The sequence below is a fragment of the Ctenocephalides felis genome, unplaced genomic scaffold (assembly GCF_003426905.1).
Source record: "Ctenocephalides felis isolate EL2017-DRISC unplaced genomic scaffold, ASM342690v1 CF-g0.4_SCAFFOLD_01308, whole genome shotgun sequence".
In the NCBI taxonomy this organism is placed as follows: domain Eukaryota; kingdom Metazoa; phylum Arthropoda; class Insecta; order Siphonaptera; family Pulicidae; genus Ctenocephalides; species Ctenocephalides felis.
The window spans coordinates 16,002-32,127 of record NW_020537462.1 but is presented as its reverse complement, the minus strand read 5'-3'; the positions used below and the strand labels follow the sequence as shown (position 1 = coordinate 32,127).

The 16,126-nt window shown below is 33.0% G+C and overlaps 1 protein-coding gene across 1 annotated transcript in view; it reads right to left on the bottom strand.

The window, feature by feature from the left end:
• Positions 1 to 745: 745 nt before the first annotated feature.
• The window catches only part of LOC113369391 (oxysterol-binding protein-related protein 11-like), a 29,209-nt gene continuing 13,828 nt past the window's right edge, over positions 746 to 16,126 (bottom strand). Inside the window, exon 4 of the mRNA XM_026610151.1 lies at positions 746 to 943. Coding sequence (XP_026465936.1) covers positions 758 to 943 — 186 coding nt within the window. The 3' untranslated portion in view covers positions 746 to 757. The remainder of the gene's footprint in view (positions 944 to 16,126) is intronic.

The following is a 16,126-nucleotide window of genomic DNA, read 5'->3' as shown; positions in this document are numbered from 1 at the left end:
CTCACACTTAGGCAACATCCATTAATCACGTGATTTTTTGAACCCACCCTCTTCCTTGGTGATACGTCTTTGATATTTAAAATTACCACCCCCCCCCCCCTGCCACACCAAACATCACGTGTATTTTTAGTGACGTAAATTTTTTCAAACGAATTTTTCGGATGCACAAAAAAATCGTATATTTTTTTGAAAATTCAGGTAAAAAATAAATACACGTGATATATTACTAAAAAATAAATACACGTGATATATTACTAATCCCCTCCCTCCCGCATTTGATATTTCGTAATTTTTTGTCAAAGCCTCGCTCCCCCTAAAAGCCTCATGTGATTAATGGACGCCCCTTATTTGGAATTTGTTGAGATTTTGTGAATTTATAAAATTTATAATCAGAATAAGTGAAAGAAATATGGAATACCTATAAACAGTTATGTAATACTACCTCTAACCTTTACAATCCATACTAGTCGACTAGCTTATAAAATTCACAAAAATTATTAGATGATTAAACTGAAATTCTATTAAAAAATCGTTTGAAAATCTCTTATCCTGAAACCTCATTATTACTTTAAAACTTACCTTCTTAAAAGCCAAAATATCAAGGAAAACTTATTTAAACTATACAATTATTATGATTTCTTTTTGTGATTATTATAATAAAGTAATTTATTATAATAAAAATTAAAATACTATATATATATATATTATATATATTATATATATACACAAGTGTGTGCCTGTGTGTGTTTCCAAATATTTATCGCGCACTACTTATCCATACCTTCGTATGAGATTCTGCGATAGCTCGAAGCCCATCAACCCATTCTTGTCTGGCCCTAGCGTCTTCTGCCCGCAGTTTCAGAATATCACCAGATGCGCAATTTATGGTAAACGACTTCGAGTCTTCGTCACTTGGACATATGACTGCGGCAGCCAAATGAACCTGAAAAAGAATATTTCTTCTAAAAAAACTACCATTTTAGAAAGAACTAATATTTGTGAATAAGTAATTTAAATGCAAATGCGTAGCTAATTTGCACGCTTTTTTAATTATAACTAGTCATGTATGGCAAATTGCTGAAACTTCCCGTACAAAAAATTAAATTTTTAAAAGAAGATTAATTATGTTCTAAACTTTGAAAAAATTAGATTTTGAAAAAAAAATTTGGAAAAAAAAAACTTTTGGGAAAAAAATGTTTTTTTTTAGTTTGAAATATTTTGGAAAGTTTGAACTTTTTTTCCAAGCAATCGCAATGTTTTTAGCTGCATAGAGACGCACTGCTGTAGCTGCAATATCGAAGCACGTAAGCGCCGCGTCGCCGTCTAACAGACAAACAATGTTACACATTATTAAAATCTCCATAAAATATCCGATAATTTGGTGTGTATATGTCTAATGATCATTTTTGACCTCAAAATGGCATTTTCTTTTGCTTTTTTACTAGATCTCGAAACCGCAAGACCTGCCTTTCCAAAAATTTAATCAGTTTTGCATCCTGTCAATACAAGTAAAATGGTTTTTGAATTATTAAAATCGGACGCTCCGTTTTCTCCTAAAAACTGAGTTACCGTTTTTGGCACTTTTTGCTCCGTATCTTCGTAACGGCTAGACCTACCTATGCCAAAAACTAATCAGCACACACACATACACACATGCATCCATTTTTCTAAGGTATGCTAAAATGTTCAGAAACCTCTGAAACGTAAAGTTATATAAAAAATTTCATTTTCGATTTTTTTTTTCGATTACTATAACTAGCCCTACGGGAAGTTAAAGATGTCATCTTCAATTTTGTTATTGATATTTACTTGTATCTAATTGTATTTTAGTTCATATTCATACTAATTCACAATTCAAAACTCTTTTCGAAATATTATATACCTGAATAATACATACGTTTAAAAACTTATTGAAATAAAATCATTATAATCTTATTGTAATTAATAATAATAATTAATCTTATGAATTTATGTTCCAGATTACAGAAATCATACGTTTTTATGTTTCAGATTATATATGCGTAAAAAAATGATTACCGAATTTGTTACACTTGTATTTTAATGAATTTCGTGAAAAATACGCCGTTACGGATATCTATCAAACATAAAATGCAATCTTTGTTTTTTAACGCTTAGTAATATATTTAATTTCTATTATACAGCAAGAATATTTTTGAGAAAAAAATAGAAATCTAATCGAGAAACTTTTGTTTATCAAAAACTTTTAAGAGGCTTCTCCAACCAATTAGTGGTTAAAGTTATGAGATTTTAATCAAAGGTCCCAGGTTCGATACCCGCCTCGGGCAGCTTTACAAATAATAACAGTAGAAAAATAATAGAAAAATAAGTGCAAAATAGTAATAATAAGAAACCATCAACCCTTGGTTTGCTAACACAAATTTATTAATAAATAATGTTTCAATTTTATTAACACGGTGTCTAGAGGATATTCGGATAATCATTCGTGTGATAGTCATTTTGTATACAATAATAATGAGTCCGTTTAAAAATAAAACTTTAATTATATATCATATAAGTCTTTAGATTTTTTAAGCACAAGCATTTTGATCATTTTCACCATCGAACTTTTATCAATAAATAGTGACAGTGATTATTTTAAATATACTTCAAGTATATTTTCAGCAAGCGGTTGAGAAATTGGAAAACAAAAATACTGTCTCAACAATGAAGAAAATTCAACAATTAAGGAACAGTAAGTAAATATAAATATAATCAATCAAGTTTTAAAATACATAGATTTCAAATGTAAATAAAAAATGTAAAAAAAACATAATTCCTCGATATAACATTACCTCGTTAGAAATACGTTATTTATTCTTGGGTGTTCACAATAAACTGCTCCAACATGTCACATATAAATAATAAATTCTGAACAGGAAGATTGAAAAATATGATTTTTAAATATGCTAAAGCGCGAAATTATCAGACGCGTGATAATGAATTCAACTAGCATGTTGAGTTATAGTGCCTAACCATGAAACATCAAGATCCGTAAATGAATATATAATATTACTAGCTGACCCGGTAAACGTTGTAATATAAATAAAAAGTAAGGTATTTTTAAACAATTTCTAGAGAATCTAAAAAAAATATACTTTATTTTGAGTGGGTAAGGATGTGTTGTATGAGTGCTTTAGATAATAAAGTATTACAATACTACTACCTTTTTTGGCAAGTTTTTTTTTATTTACATTTGTGAATTACAATCTATCGTTATAAACAACATTCAATAATTTTAATGGTTTATTAAATAAGGAAAAAGGTCAAAAGGTCTCCCAGCGGTGATCCGATTCGATGTTGGTTATGTTTAGCTTATAAATGTAGTCCTGATGTGAAAAACATAAAAAAAGCCTACGAGTATTTGTACATATTATAGGATTACTAAAGGATATTAAAAAGGAACCGTTTTCTTCTGAGCCGTTCGATGGTTTTTTAGTAAATTTTTGGTCATGATGTTTGGGTGGTTCATTAACATTCATTCGTTTGACCTTATTTTGTTGATACAATCAAACTGGGAGTTTTATCCACTTTCTATGGAAAACCTGGTATAATCCATTCCAAGTCGTTTTAGTCTTTCGACTTATATAGTTTTAAACGATAATTAAAAAAATACTAATTACGTTTCCAGTTTTTCAGATTCTTCTTGAATAATTGTATATAATACTACTAAACTTATACATAATTTTCAAAATTCTGCGACGAAAGATAGAAAACAAATTAAGTATTTCTTCTTTGCCATTTTGTATGAAAAATTTTAAGTAAAATTCCATGAATTAAAGTAAAATTGATAAAACTCATATATAGGATAGCTAATATGTAATGCAACAAAGTAAAGCGCTATATTTTTTGCATTTTTGTTTAAATTTTATTGTTCAAAAGCAAAAATGTCGGAAATAACATAAAATTTTATAATCAGTTTTGATTTGTTCTAATTGGCCGCATTTAGCACGAATTATGGTCTTCAAACGGCCGACAAAGCCATAACCCGCTACACGAAAGTGGCTCTGGGGTATTTTGGCCGAATGCCCGCGAAGCGCCTTCTTGAAAAGATCGATACTTTGGTATTTTTTAGTGCAAACCTTACTCTCCAAAATGCCCCAGGCGCAAAAGTCCAACGAATTGAAATCCGGAGATTTTGATGACCATGCGGTGGAAATGAAGCGAGAAACGTTTTTTTTTCTAAGCCATTCTCAGTTGACGCGTGCTGAGTGCGATGTTGCTGAGTCCTGTTGAAATGTCCATGGTCTGCGGCCGAAATATTTGTCTAGCCAGAGCTTCAATACTGCTTTTAAGGCCTTTTCCGATAATTTCGGCAATTATTTGGATCCCATGATCAATAAATACAAGCGGAAAGTGATCATCGACCGTTACGGTGGTTCACACCATTAACGTCGCCGGCGCTTGGGTTCTGATGGCCAATCAAAGGTGTAAATTTTCAGCTAGCCTCTTTGGCTAAAAACCCCGATCATTTTGTTTGTTCACAAACCGCTCAATTTGGAATGACTTCTTATCGGAGAAAACCAAATTCGGAGACTAGCCATTTTCGTGCAAACGAAGCAACTCCTTGGTTTTTTACCGTGTGGGAGTTTGGCAGGTCGCGCCAAAATGAAGTAAACACCGTGATAAATTAAAATGATCCATGGGGTTTTTGTAGAATTTATGTTAAAAGTTTATGTGAATAATAATACAACCGTTCATGCAGAAGGATGAAAACAGACTGACTGATTATATATTCTTTCTAATCACATGCATTACAAAATTAACGATCATAGATAACATAACAAGTGTAGATTGACACAAAACAAAAGAGAAGCATTATACATAAACATAGAGTAGACATAGAGTGTTTAGTAACAAACTTCAACAGTTTTGTTTTCCAAACAACTGTAGTCTGTCAGTTATATATTTACAAATGAATTTATAAAATTCTTTACTGAAATAAAAGGTAATCTCATTATATTCGGTAATTTTATTAATTCCCGAAAGTAGTGACCGTTGACGTTAGATCAAAATATAATGCCGCAATAAAAAGGACATGTTCTTTGCCATAAATTACGCATCCCAGATATCATCCCTAACGACTTGGAACTTTGGTTTGCCTTAGTCGCGAAGGCATTTGCATTCCACCGAAGTCAGGGACTTAATAATTAATGAACCTGAAGAGATGCCTTACTCCACATTAAAGACAGCGTTAATAACAAGATCACGCATTTCGAAAAAGACAAAGATGCAGTTATTGATGACGAATGTAGACCTAGCAGACAAGGCACCATCTCAATTCCTGCGTCATTTACGGGCTTTAGCTGGGACTTCAATGACCGATAACGCGGTTAAAGCAATATGGGTGTCCAGATTACCCGGGAAAATTCTATCGTTTTTAGAAGTGGCTTCTAGACAGTGTTGCCAGGACCGCCAAGAAAAAAACTGTAGAAAACTGCAAATGTCATATTGAAAAACTGTAGATCTATAGTTTTATATTTTTATTATTAAATGATGGTAATGAATATAATATTTTTGAGAATGTAATTAAAAACTAGAAAAATCATGTTATTAGCATAGTTTTATTAAATATTAACATAATATACATTTTCATAACATAGATAAATTAGCATAATTGTATAAGAGTATCAAGAGTCAAAAAGATATATTATATGATATAAATAAATAAATATGCATTTTCATAACATATATGAATAAGCATAATTGTATAAGAGTATCAAGAGTCAAAAAGATATATGATATAAAATAAATAAATATGCATTTTCATAACATTAAATGTATAAGAGTATCAAGAGTCATAAGGATATAATAATTGATATAAAATTTTAGAAAAATAATATTCTTGTAGGAAATTCATTTTTAACTCTCCGACATCTCAATTTCAATGTCAATGTCTTCTTGATATTCCGCTTCATCTTTATTTTGGAACTCATACAGCTTCTGATTAAACTTACTTAAATGATCGCTTGTGATTCATAACAATTTTCAATTTCTGACTTTGTGTGTAAAGTGCCTTTAATAGTCATAGTTGATAATATATTTCTTAGCTTTGTTTTCATGATATTTATGCTTGAAAACAAGCGTTCCACCGTCGCGGTACTGTGCGGCAACCACAGAAGTTTTCCTGTTAAAATTGATAATAATGGAAACATCCCAGAGCTACCGCCTTTTTTTTAATTTCGATACGAGTCTCCAAAATTGCTCTGTACTGGGTGTCTCAGTCTATTCGATATCAAAATTCATATTTCTAAGAGTCCTCCATTCTCTATCTAGTTCTGTTATATTATTTGGGCAAATATTTGGAAAATAATATAACAGTTCCGAAATTGATGTGAAATTTTTTCTCAAATCAGTATTCAAAATAACTTGTGGATTTAACATCTGCAAACATTTTGGTGCTTGTTGTTCTTTATCGTGAAAAGGAAATCTCTGCTTTATTTGGATTGCTGCCTCAATGTAAAACTCCTTACACTTTGTGAAAAATTCAGCACTCGATCATCGTCCAATTCTTCAGACTCCCTTTTCACCCGAATTATATTTGGAATCATTCCTCCAACATATATTTATAATAAAGGTAAATGCATTCGCAAATCGTTTATATCCACACTTAATACTTTTTGTTGTTTGGCATTTGTAATATTTTTTACCATATTCAACTCTTCTTTTGAACATTCCAAATATTTCGGTTGAATAAAGCATTCCAAAATTGTCGCATATGCTGTAAATATCTGATCATATAAAACGTACAACTTTGGCTTTTCTGCCTGCATTTCTTTATTCAAATTCACGAACATTCGTAGAGCAAATCGCAGGAATTCCAAATATAATTCTGTTGTCGGTTCCATGGCTTTTGTCAATATACTTTGTGCAGAAAAAAGACGATCCGTAAAGACAGCAGGTTGAAAATATAATTTTATCGCTGGAAGTTGTTCCAGCAATCGCTTCACAACATCGTTTAATGATAACCATCTGGTTTGTGCAGGGTGTAATATTTTATGCGGTTTAATATTTGTGATAATAAACTCAAATGAAACGTTGATGTTGTCTTAGCCATGTATTTTAACAACTACTTTTACATAATAAAAAGAATAAAATTAAAAGCTCAAAATGGCGTGTCAAAAGCCCCGCTACCAGATTTTGGTTATTTGTAAAGCACACCGTCGCATATAAGAGCCCTTCATAGTCCTCATAGTTGCGACTCGAACTTTACCATCTTTGCCTGGATGTACATGGGTTACTCGTCCTAATGGCCAGTTCATTGGTGGTACATGGTCTTCCTGAATTAATACTACTGTGTCCACTTCTAGATTGCTGGTGCCCGAACTCCATTTTGTACGCCTCTATAGTTCTGAGAGATAGGCCTTTGACCACAAAAGCCAAAACCGATCTCGCATTGCTGTAATTTGCTTGTGTATGCTTAATCTATTGGTAATAACTTTGTCATTTATTGGTTCAGGGATGGCAGTCATAAGGTCTCCAATTAGAAAATTACCTTGACTTAAATATATAGTATCGGTGCTGTCATCACTTAATGAGATTAATGGTCTGGAATTTAATATGGCTTCCACCTGTATTAATAAAGTCAAATATTCTTCATATGTCAAACATGTGGATCTGATAACTCTATGTGAGTAATGTTTCATAGACTTGATATTACTTCCCTCCAAAGTGTGGAGCATGGGTAGGTATAAATTTCCATGTGATACCCATATTTACTACACATTCAATAATGTTTTTTTCTGTTTATTTCTAGTTTAAAAAATTTATAGAGTTCATTCAATTGTCTACTAGCTCCAACAAAGTATGTTCCATTGTCACTATGGATTGTAGAACATACACCTCTGCGTGAAATGAATCCAAAAATGATTTTGTTGAGAGCTCCGTGATCAAATCCAAATGTATAGCTTTAGTTGTCATACATATGTATATGACAATATATGCTTTAGTTTTAGGAGCCTTTCTTAAACGACTAGATCGTATTAGAACAGGTCCTGCATAATCAATTCCAATTGACAAAAATGGTCGTTGACGTATAACCCTATCTCTGGGTAACGATCCCATTAATTGTTGTAATTTCTCAGCTCAAAATCTTTTACATTTGATGCATTCTCTAATGATACACTTAATTTGATTTCTTGCATTTATTGGCCAGTATTTTCTTTTTATATTCATCAATACTGCCTGAGTACCTGCATGAAGTAAAGTTCATGTTCTTGTTTTATTATTAAATATGTAATCCGATTATGTGAAAATGTAAGATTTGACTGGTCTATTCTACCACCCACTCTCTATATTCCTTCAGAATCAATAAATGGGTGTTTAAATTCTGATCCTTTTAATTCTAAACTTGTGTTCAATCCTGTGTACCTATTACTTTCTAATTCATGAATAATTTGATTAAACTCTTCTCTTTGTGCTAATTTGATTATCGCACTGTGAGCATATTCTAATTTTCTGGTGCTTTATTATGACGATATTTTAATTTTAAGTTAAATCTCAAACAATATGCAATAACTCTAATTAATTTATTAAAACTTGAATATTTTGAGTATATGTTTTCTGATGTTATATTTGACTGGTTTATTTGCAGAACTTTTAGTTCTGGCATAGCTTCTACTGGCAATTCTTCATACTTATTGGTGGGCCATTCTGAATTTGATAACAACCATGTTGGACCAAACCACCATAATCTATTATCAATTATTTCCTGAGAAGTGGCTCCTCTCGAAACTATGTCTGCTGCATTGTACTGTGAAGATACATGACTCCATATTATTCCGGATGTTGTTCCCTGGATCTCCTGAACTCTGTTACTAACAAACATTTTTAGCTTGCTGGGATCAGTTTTCATCTATCCCAAAACAATGGTCGAATCACTCCACATAAACGTTTTGTCAAAATGTATATTGATTACCTTACTTATGTGCTTATAAAGCCTAGCTAATAGTAATGCTGCACATAGTTCTAGTCGTGGCAGAGTCACATTCTTAATTGGTGCTACTTTTGATTTGGCAGTTAATAGCCTTGTTGATACAGAATAATTGTTATATACTGCCCAAACATAGATGCATGCTCCATATGCTGCCATTGATGCATCGGCGAATTTATGGCACTCAATTTGTTCTATTGGTTCTAGGTTGAATATATAACGCTGAATCTTTATTTCTTTTAGACCAGTGAACTGATCTTGAAGTATTTTCCACTCTTCTTTAATTGTTGCTGGAACTTCTTCATCCCAATCAGTCTTCTGTTTCCATATCTTTTGCATTATCATCTTCGCCTTGACTACGACTGGTGCTATAAGTCCCATTGGGTCGAAGATTTGGGATATGGCTGATAAAATGGCTCTTTTTGTAACAGTCCTTTGGAATGCTGATGGAATGGTTGCCTTGAAAATATCTTCTGTCGGGTTCCATAATAATCCCAATGCTTTAATTATTCCAGTTTTATCAATGAAGCACGTATTTTCCAATTCTTGATTTTCTTGTGCAATTGTGTTTAAAAATTCTTGGTTATTGCTGGACCACTTGTGTAGAGAAAATCCTCCGCGGCCAAGCATTGTCATAAGTTGATCAGATTTAATATGAAGATCTGCTATGGAGTTTGCTCCTGTAATTATATCGTCTACATAGCAGTCTTGTTTAATAATATCCGCTGCTACTGGCGTACTGCTTTATTTATCCTCTGCTAATTTATTCAAAACACGAATTGCTAAATAGGATGCCAAAGATGTGCCATAGGTTACTGTTGTTAATTTATAACAACGAATGTCCTCCTTGGGGTCATGTCTCCACAAAATCCTTTGCACTTCTTGATCTTTTTCAGCATCTTTTATTTGCATGTACATTTTTGTAATGTCTGTTATAAAAACATACTTCCAGCATCGAAACCTAATTAGTATTGATATTAGTTCTTGCTGTAGCTCAGGTCCATGTAAGATGTCATTTAATGATATATTATTAAATGTTTTAGCCGAAGCATCAAATACTACCCGCAACTTGGTTGTACCATATTCTTTTATAACGGGGTGATGTGGAATATAATAAACTGGATTTTCTTGAGTTGAATGTTGTATCACTGTAGTTTCTTGCGCATGGCCTAATCGAATATAATCTTCCATAAATTCTGCAAATTTATTCAAAAGGTTTTTATCTGTTTTAAAGCGTCTTTCAAAGTTTAACAGATTGGCTAGCTGGAATGACTCTCCGAGTTCTGACTTTCTATTTTTAATAAATGGTAGACTCACCTCATATCTTCCATTATCATGTCGGTGAATTGTCTTTAAAAAGTGGTCTTCACAGATTTTGTTTGAACCCTGCATTGGAGAACTGCTGTCTATTTCTTCAATTTGCCAAAACTTTTCGCAATTTAATTGATCATTGGAAATGAATCCTACATAACTTTGTTGCACTGATGGCTCCTTATATGGTCCTGAAAGCATCCATCCAAGCTTGTTTTTTTTCAACTTAGGAAGTTTATAGCCTAGTTTTATACTACCTTGTATGATCTCGAAGAATAAATCTGCTCCGATTAATATGTCTACTGGTCCAGGATTTAAAAATGATGGATCTGCTAATTTTATATTATTTGGAATTTTCCAGTTATTTGTATCAATACTGTGTGCAGGTAAATTTGTTGTAATTTTATCTATCACCATACAGTTTATTGATCTGCAATATGAACTATTAATTGAATGTATCTTGATTTTAGATGATTTATATACTCCTAATGACTTTCCCTGTAATACACTCAGAGTGTTTCGGGAATTAAATTGTGGGAGCTGCAGTCTTTCTGCTAGATCTTTTGTGACCAGGTTGGTCCGTGAGCCACTATCTAATAGTGCTCTTGCTTCACAAAGCTCCACTCGAGTGTTTTGAATTTTGATGATTGCAGTTGCTAGCAAAACGCAATAGAATTGGACTCTTGTGAAAATAGTACCTTTTGCGTAGCTTCACTGACTCTTCTTTCCGCTGAGGTGGACTCTTCCTTATATACATGCATCATTGTGTGATGCTCCTTGTGGCATATTCTGCAATTCTGACTGAATTTACATCTATTGAGTAAGTGTGCAGGTTCTAAGCTTTTCTCGCAATGGAGATTAAGTTTTAATATTTCCTGCCGTTGTGTTATTGGTAGTTTCTTAAATTTGAAGCAATTATATACATGATGACAATTTACAATATATACATAGTTTTTACTGTTTATCTTGAGACACTACATTTACTGATTTGATTTTTGCTCCGGAATATTCTATCTTACCAGTCTTGGTTGCTGTTTCCAACGCACACGACCTGGTTTCAAGAAATTTATATAACTTATTTAATGTAGGCAGCTCTCCTTCTTGCTGTGATAGACCCCAATGAGTATGATGATCTAATTTATTAGTGAGCTGAAAAACTAAAATTATGTCCCAGTAAACTGCGTCTTGATGAATAGTTGCTAGTGACTGTGTTTGTTGTCTAGCTTGGTTCAAAAATAATTGTAGATTCTCGCGTGATCCTTTCAATATAGGTTTAATATCATTTAGTGATTGTAGGTGTGATGTAATTATCAAATATTTATTGTTATATCTATCTTGCAGTAAATTATATGCCGTGTTGTAATTTTCATTGGTCATTGAAAGATTTGTTATTAAGTCAGATGCTGGTAATTGTAATGTCCCTTTTAAATAATGAAGTTTTTGAAGTCTGATAATTGCCCATTGTTGTGTATAAGTGAATTGTAGATATCTATGAATGAATTCCATTCCAAAGAATTTCCACTAAACTTTGGTAAATTTGTGTATTTGTGTATTGTTTGATGTTAACTTGCCTATGTTTTAAATCTGTATTTGGTTTATTTTCATTAATGCTACTTTCTAAAATATCTTAGATTTGAGCTGACAATTCAAAATGTAAATCAAATAACTCCTTATACTCTTTTGAGTAAATTTTCTTCTAAACTTTGAAGAATCTCTACTAATTTCTTTTTTCTGACAATGAGGATTAAGCCATGTTTGCTATCTCCTTCTTGAAAGTTATTAATAAAATTTTGAGTAAGCGCGATGGATTTTGTTAACCGAGCCCTTTGTTGTTTGAGCGACTCAATGTCCGCCATTTTAAATTTTACAAGAAACGCTCGTGTAAAATATACGACAGTTTATATATATATATATATATATATATATATATATATACAGGGTGGCTGATATGTATTGCAACAAAGTAAAGCGCTATAACTTTGTCATTTTCATTTTAAATTTCATTGTTCAAAAGCAAAAATATCAGAAATAACATCAAATTTTAGAATTTGTTCATATTTGTTCCAATTGGCCACTTTTGGCACAAATTATGGCCTTCGAACGGCAGAAAAACCATAACACGCTGCACGAAAGTGGCTCTGGGGTATTTTGGCCCATTCCCGGCGAGGCGCCTTCTTGGGATGATCGACACTTTGGTATTTTTTAGTGCGAACCTTACTCTTCAAAATGTCCAAGACACAAAAGTCCAGCAAATTTAGATCCAGAGATCTTGGTGGCTATTGTGCGATGGAAATGAAGCGAAAAACCTCTTTTATAAGCCATTTTTGGTAGGCGCGTGCTGAGTTTGATGGTGCTGAGTCCTGTTGGAATGACCATGGTCTGCGATCAAAATTTTTGTCTACCCAGGACTTCAATACTGCCTTTAAGACATTTTCCCGATAATTTCGGCAATTATTTTGATCCCACGGTCGATGAATAAGAGTGGAATGTCACCATCGGCCGTTACGGTGGTTCACACCATTACCGTCGGCGGCGCTCGAGTTCTGGTGGTCAATCGAAGGTGTAAATTTTTAGCTGACCTTTTTGGCAAGTAAACCCTATCATTTTGTTTGTTCACAAACTGCTCGATTTGGAAGGACTTCCCATCTGAGAAAACCAAATTCGGTAACTAGCCACTTTCGTGCAAGCGAAGCAACCCCTTCGCTTCTTTCCGTCTAACTTTTTTTTGTGCATCAATGAGCTCTTGCACTTTTTGGATCTTCAATGGTTTTAGTTCAAGCTCATTTTTCAATATGTGTTGCATCCGTTTTTGCGATATGTTCAGCTCACGGGCCATTTTTTTACCACTGCGACACGAATTTCGATTGATTTTTGCCTATACTTTTTGGATAATTTCTGGGGTTGTTAGTGTTTTTTTTCGTCCACTTTTTGGACGCGGTGCAACACTGAGTGTATCACCGTTACGAGATATGGTACGAAAAGCAAAATATTTGTTCGCATTTAAATGCTGGAGGGCTCTAAAGATAGCCACCTAAGGTTTTACAGCCAAGTATGAAGCAATCGCACTATCACGCTTGACTTCCATCACGAATAACTTTTTTTCTTAATGCAATAGATCAAAATGCTTTTGTACGCTTGTAAACAATTAAATAAACAATCACTGGAATAAATCTGTCATCTGTCTGATGAGCGGTTTAGAAATGATAGCGGTCTGAAATTGGTTGCAATACATATCAGCCACCCTGTATATATATATATACATAGCTGGGCATTAACTCGTTAATCCGTTAATCGTTAATTAACGAAGTTAACATTTTGATTAACGGATTAACTTTTAAGTTAACTTTTAAAAATGTTAACGGACACGTTAACTTCCGTTAAAATGCGAGAAGTCCGTTAATCGTTAATCCAATGCCTACTATTTACCGCACGGCACAGCTTTAGCCAATGCCTTATTAAACGGCATAGAGAAAAGATTTGGACTACTCCTGAATGATGAACAGTGCCAACTTGCCGCGGAATTTCATCCAAAGTTTCGGTTAATGTGGCTGGAAACGTATGACAGCAGTAGAGAGAAATGCAGTAAGAAAATGCACGGAAAAAAGGTAGAAGATGCCTTATGGCAAGAAGCAGCGAAAAATTCGAAGGACAGAGATAGTTTAAGTGGCGGAGGGAGCAATGCGAGTAACAACGATGATGACGAGAAGGAAGACTTTTTCAATTCTGTCACTCAGTCTATAGAAAAACCAAAGAGCTACAAACTCTTTAAAGAACTAGCTGTAAGTGGAATTCTGTCTTAAGGCAATTAAGGCATCGTGCCTTAAGGCAAATTGCTGGAACTTTCCGTACCAAAAATTATTATTTTTTTAAAAACGATTAACATTTTTGAAAAAAATTTACTTCAAAGAAATAAGATTTTTGACAAACAATTAGACAAAAAATTACTTTTTTTTGAAAAAAAAAATTTTTTTTAGTTTTTTTTTTTAATTTTTTTTTTTTGAAAAAAAAAGGTTTTATTTATTTTGACATATTTTGAAAGATCTAAACTTTTTTTTAAAGCAATCGTACTGCTTTAACTGCATAAAGACGAGATATCAAACCGCGTAAGCGCCGCGTCGACGTATAACGCGTAAACATTGGTACGGAACCCATAGGAATGTAAACCAAAATTATACTTATTGTTAAAATCTCTATAAAATATCTGATAATTTGATGTGCATATGTCTAATAATCATTTTTGACCGCCAAATCGCATTTTTTTTTTTTACTTTTTTATTAGATCTCCGAAACCGCTAGACCTGCCTTTATGAAAGTTTGATCGATTCTTCACCTTGTCAATACAAGTAAAATGTTTTTTGAATTATTAAAATCGGACGCTCCGTTCTCTTAAAAACGGAGGTATTGTTTCTGGCACTTTTTGCCCCGTATCTTCGGAACGGCTGGACCTGACTTCGCCAAAAACTAATTAGCACGTCTCCTTATCAATACGAATCGAATGTTTTTTTAATTATTCAAATCGGTTGATCGGTGTTCCCGAAATCGTCGACGAAAAGTTGTATCCGCACATACATACACACACGCACACACACACACACACATCCATTTTTTCTAAGGTATGCCAAAATATTCAGAAACCTTTGAAACGTCGAGAAATGCAAAAATTTTCATTTTCAATTTTTTTGCGATTACTATAACTTGCCCTACGGGAAGATAAAAAACTCTTTCCCTTTATTTAGAAAAAAATTCTTGTAAAAACAATATGCAATCATAAAAACGGAAAGTTGACCAATAGCGTTATCACGGTATGTGATAATTGTGCCATTTTCCTTATACACACGGAAGTGTGCATAAAACGCGCGAAGGGTTAAATTACACATTTGAATTATACAAGTATTTTGTTTTATTCATAACCTGTTAACTTCCAGAACCTAAACTAATAAGTTTTTTAAGTTCACTAACGCAACGATATAAAAATGTAATTTTACACATATTAACGGATTAACGATTAACGTTAACTTGCGTTAATTCTTCCGAAATGTAACGCTTTAACGTTTAACGAAGTTAACTTTTTTTGTAGCGGATTAACGATTAACGAAGTTAACTATTTGATTAACGGTGCCCAGCTATGTATATATATATATACATATATAAATTTGCTACCGCAATTTGTTTAAATCAGTAGTTTTTGTATGTAATGGAAAAATTATATTGATATATAATAGGAATATGTTCCTAATTCCTATCCCGATTTATTAAATAACCACAATGACAAAGTATACCGTACATAGACTAAACCTTACAAACAATAATACTAAGCAATTTTGAAATGGTTTTAGACTAATTGTGGACTTACTTGTATTTCCAATTGTGATCTTTAGTTGTAGTTGTTCCAATTCCAGTGACGCTTCCAAGCTTTAATGGCGGCTTCTCAGGTCCCCGGGTTTTCATTCACGTAGAGCTTTGTTTGGCTTTATTTTTAGACGAACTCGCGTATATTTAATTGTACAGTGTGGACTGTAATTTTTAATGACTGGATCCGTGCCGATGGACCAAAATGTATAATAAAATCAAATGAAACGTCGATGTTGTCTTAGCCATGTACTTTTAACAACTATATTTTACATAATAAAAGAAATAAAATTAAAAGCTCAAAATGGCGGGTCAAAAGCCCCCCTACCAGATTTTGGTTATTTGAAAAGCACACCGTTAGATGGCGACATAATTAATTATATTTTAACCAGTTTGTAAATGCCTGAAAAGTTTTAAAATCGCCAATACGTTTAGGTGAATTTTGAATATGGTTGAAAACTTCACGGCAAAAATCTTCAAGACCCCTCGGTAATTTTTCACATGCGTGGGATGCAC